A 2956-nucleotide genomic window follows, 5' to 3' on the forward strand; every position below is an offset into this window, starting at 1 on the left:
TGGGAAGCAGAGGCTTTATTCTGCTGGCTAACAACTTTGCCAAAATCTTATAGGAGGCATTGCATAACGAAATTGGCCTGAATCTGGCAAAGGTTTCCGGGTTAGAGTCTTTGGGAATCAGAGCTAAGTAGGTTGAGTTGGTGCTACCACCTACTTTAGCTTTTGTCATGAATCCCCTTATCATCTTTTGCAGATCGTATTTTATGATATCCCAGCATACTTTGTAGAAATGAATGGTGAATCCGTCCGGCCCAGGGGCCTTGTCGGAATCCATAGACCAGATAACTTTGATTATTTCCTCCTCTGAAACAGGCTTGCATAGTTCTGAGTTGTCCTCCGGTGAGATTAAGGAGGGGATGTGATTGAGGAAATCTGCTTCGTCCGCTTCTTCTCCTTGAGCATCCGGATTGTAGAGTTTTTGGAAGTGTAATTCTGTTGCTTCTTTGACTTGTTGAAAGCCCTTGCAGATTTGGCCCGTCGAAATCTTTATTTCTGCTATATGATTCCTTGACATTCTGGCCCTGTACTGTCGGTGGAAGAAAGAGGTATTATGATCCCCGGCTTTTAGCCACAGGCTCCTAGACTTTAATCTCCAATATTCTTCCTCTTTTCTAAAAGATTGGTAGGCTGCTCTCTGCGCTTTTGTTTCCTTGTCCAAGAGTTCTTCATTAATATTTTTGCTTTCCATGTCATTTTGTAGAGAGTGCAAAGCCTGGACTGCTGCGACTCTAAGAGAGATGGGGTTGGGAGCTAGTTTCTTGATCCACTCCTTCAAACCTTTTTTGGTGAGCTTCAGCTTTTGCTCCCAAACGAAGCTTGGAGAGCCTGAAATGGGGGTGTCCCAAGCTGCTTTCACAGTCTCCAAAAAGCCTTCCCTTTCGATCCATTGAGGAGAAAAACGAAATGGAATGGGGCCCAAATCCTCCTCATCTTCTAAACAGAGCTGGCTTGGCTTGTGGTCAGAGGACAGCTTGGGCAGAATTTTTGTTGTAATGATTTTCTTGTTCATAAGGAGGGAGGTTTACACGAGAAATCGGTCCAGTCGAGTAGAGATATGATCTGTTCCTGTTCTGTTGTTTGACCAGGTGAATAAGCCTTGGATTGGGTTAAAATCTTGCAGATCCCAGTGCTGGGCAAGCTCCTCCACTACTCCCATCATCGGGTCCTTAGAGTTGGTACCTCCTATTTTTTCTTTGGCTTTCAAAACTATGTTGAGATCCCCAGCGAGAATGATATTGGTGGGGGATTCCTGCTCAAGAAACTCTGCCAGAGAATTCCAGCAATCTCTTTTTTCGGAGTAATTGACAGGTACATAAAGATTGACTAGAGAGAAAGATAACTTACTTGAAATGTGAGTTATTTCTGTGCATATCCAATGCAGGGTCTCGTGGGAGTTGATCAGCTGAAATTGATCTTCGTTCCAGAGAGTTGCTAGACCTCCCGAGGAGCCCCGAGCGCTGACAGCTATGCCTGCATTTTTCTTCCATTTTAATTTGCTTGTTTCTAGCAGGGCTTGGCCTGCTATCTTAATCTCTTGGAGCATGAGGATGTCAGTAGGTTCCGACTTTAAAAGATCCTTTACTGCTTCTATTTTTGCGGGGTTCCCCAATCCTCTGCAATTCCAAGAGACTAGCTTCATTATTTACCTATGTTAGGGGTGGAGCCACCCTTGGATGACCTGGGCCTGCTGCTTCTTCCGATTGTCATTTCTATCGTGGATTGGCTCCCTTGGGTTTTGAACCGTTCTGCTTCTTCTTCTCTTTTTTCCTTACGGGTCGTTTTAATGGTCTCTCAAAGAGCTCTTCCTCTGAGGACTCAGAGCTTTCGACTAGCTTTTTCTTTATGATTTCAGCATAGGTGGGGTTAGAGGGGCTGCCTTGGATGTCTCCCCCTCCCTCTTTGCTTGCAGGAGGGGTTTCCTCTTGGTTCTCTTTTTCCTGTTCTTTGTTCGGTGGCTCAGGTTGTGACTCCTCGGTTCCTTTTGCTTTTTCTCCCTCTTCCTGAGATGGGATGTTGATGTTTCTGTCCCCTGGTGCTGCGCTTTTTCCTGCATCTTTCTTTGCTTGGGTTGTTCTCTGGACTAAGGTCCATTGATCTCCATTCTGTTTTTCAGGCTGTTCCTCCGCTTTCTTCTTGCAGTGCTTGGCAAAGTGACCGTAGCCATGACAATGTCTGCATTTAAAGGGGAGCTGTTCATAGTCGAGCTCTTGGATGTGCGTCCACCCTGCCACCGAGAGCTTGATCGCTTCAGGCAATCCTTCTTCAAGGTCCACTTCGACGCAGATACGCGCACAGGAATATTGGTCTCTTCTAACAGCCTGATCTATGTATTTACCTAGTGCGTTCCCAATGGTCTGAAACGATTTTTGATTCCAGCAATGAAGGGGAAGATGGGGGAGCCTTACCCACACCGGCACAACAGATGGAACGTCTTGAGAGGGATCAAAGTCTGGGTTCCATTGATTTAAATACAATCCCTGTGGCCCCATGAAGTAGGGACCGTTTCTGAAAATTAAACTTCTGTCTTCCTTGTTTTCGAAAACAAAAACGAAGTACCCTTTGCCAACAAAATAACTCTTCACTCCATCTTTTATCAGAGGTTTCCAGTTTCTCTGGGTCCATTCCTCCACGGATTTGGGGGAGGGCCATAGGCCTGTAAACTGGCCTATGAGGCCTCTTTCTGCCAAATTCAGAGCCGCTTTGCAGGTGTCCTCCTCTGGCAGGGCAACAGAGGGTATCTTCTCCATTCTTTTGATAAATTTCTGCTGTGATGCAGAAGGAGGGCGATTTGTCCCATTTGCAATCAAATTTCTGAACGCTGCGACTTCAGGGGGCGGATCCGCTGGGGGGGCAGAGCTCTCAGGAGTCTCCATCCGGCTGCAGAGTGGAGGGCGAGGCTGTGCGCAGGGGCGCAGCAGCCTGGGCGGCGCTGTAGGTCGCAGAACCCTAGCTTGAG

At 46.9% G+C, this 2956-nt stretch overlaps 1 protein-coding gene across 1 annotated transcript; it reads right to left on the reverse strand.

Annotated features, from left to right (window-relative positions):
• Window positions 1–1021: 1021 nt before the first annotated feature.
• LOC149228234 (uncharacterized) lies at window positions 1022–1639 on the reverse strand. The gene has a single exon (XM_089380714.1). The coding sequence runs from the start codon at window positions 1637–1639 to the stop codon at window positions 1022–1024; it is 618 nt and encodes a 205-aa protein (XP_089236840.1).
• Window positions 1640–2956: the final 1317 nt, after the last annotated feature.

This window comes from Pinus tabuliformis, chromosome J (assembly GCF_031772625.1).
Source record: "Pinus tabuliformis cultivar Carrire ecotype Pingquan chromosome J, CPIR1, whole genome shotgun sequence".
NCBI classification, from domain to species: Eukaryota; Viridiplantae; Streptophyta; class Pinopsida; order Pinales; family Pinaceae; genus Pinus; species Pinus tabuliformis.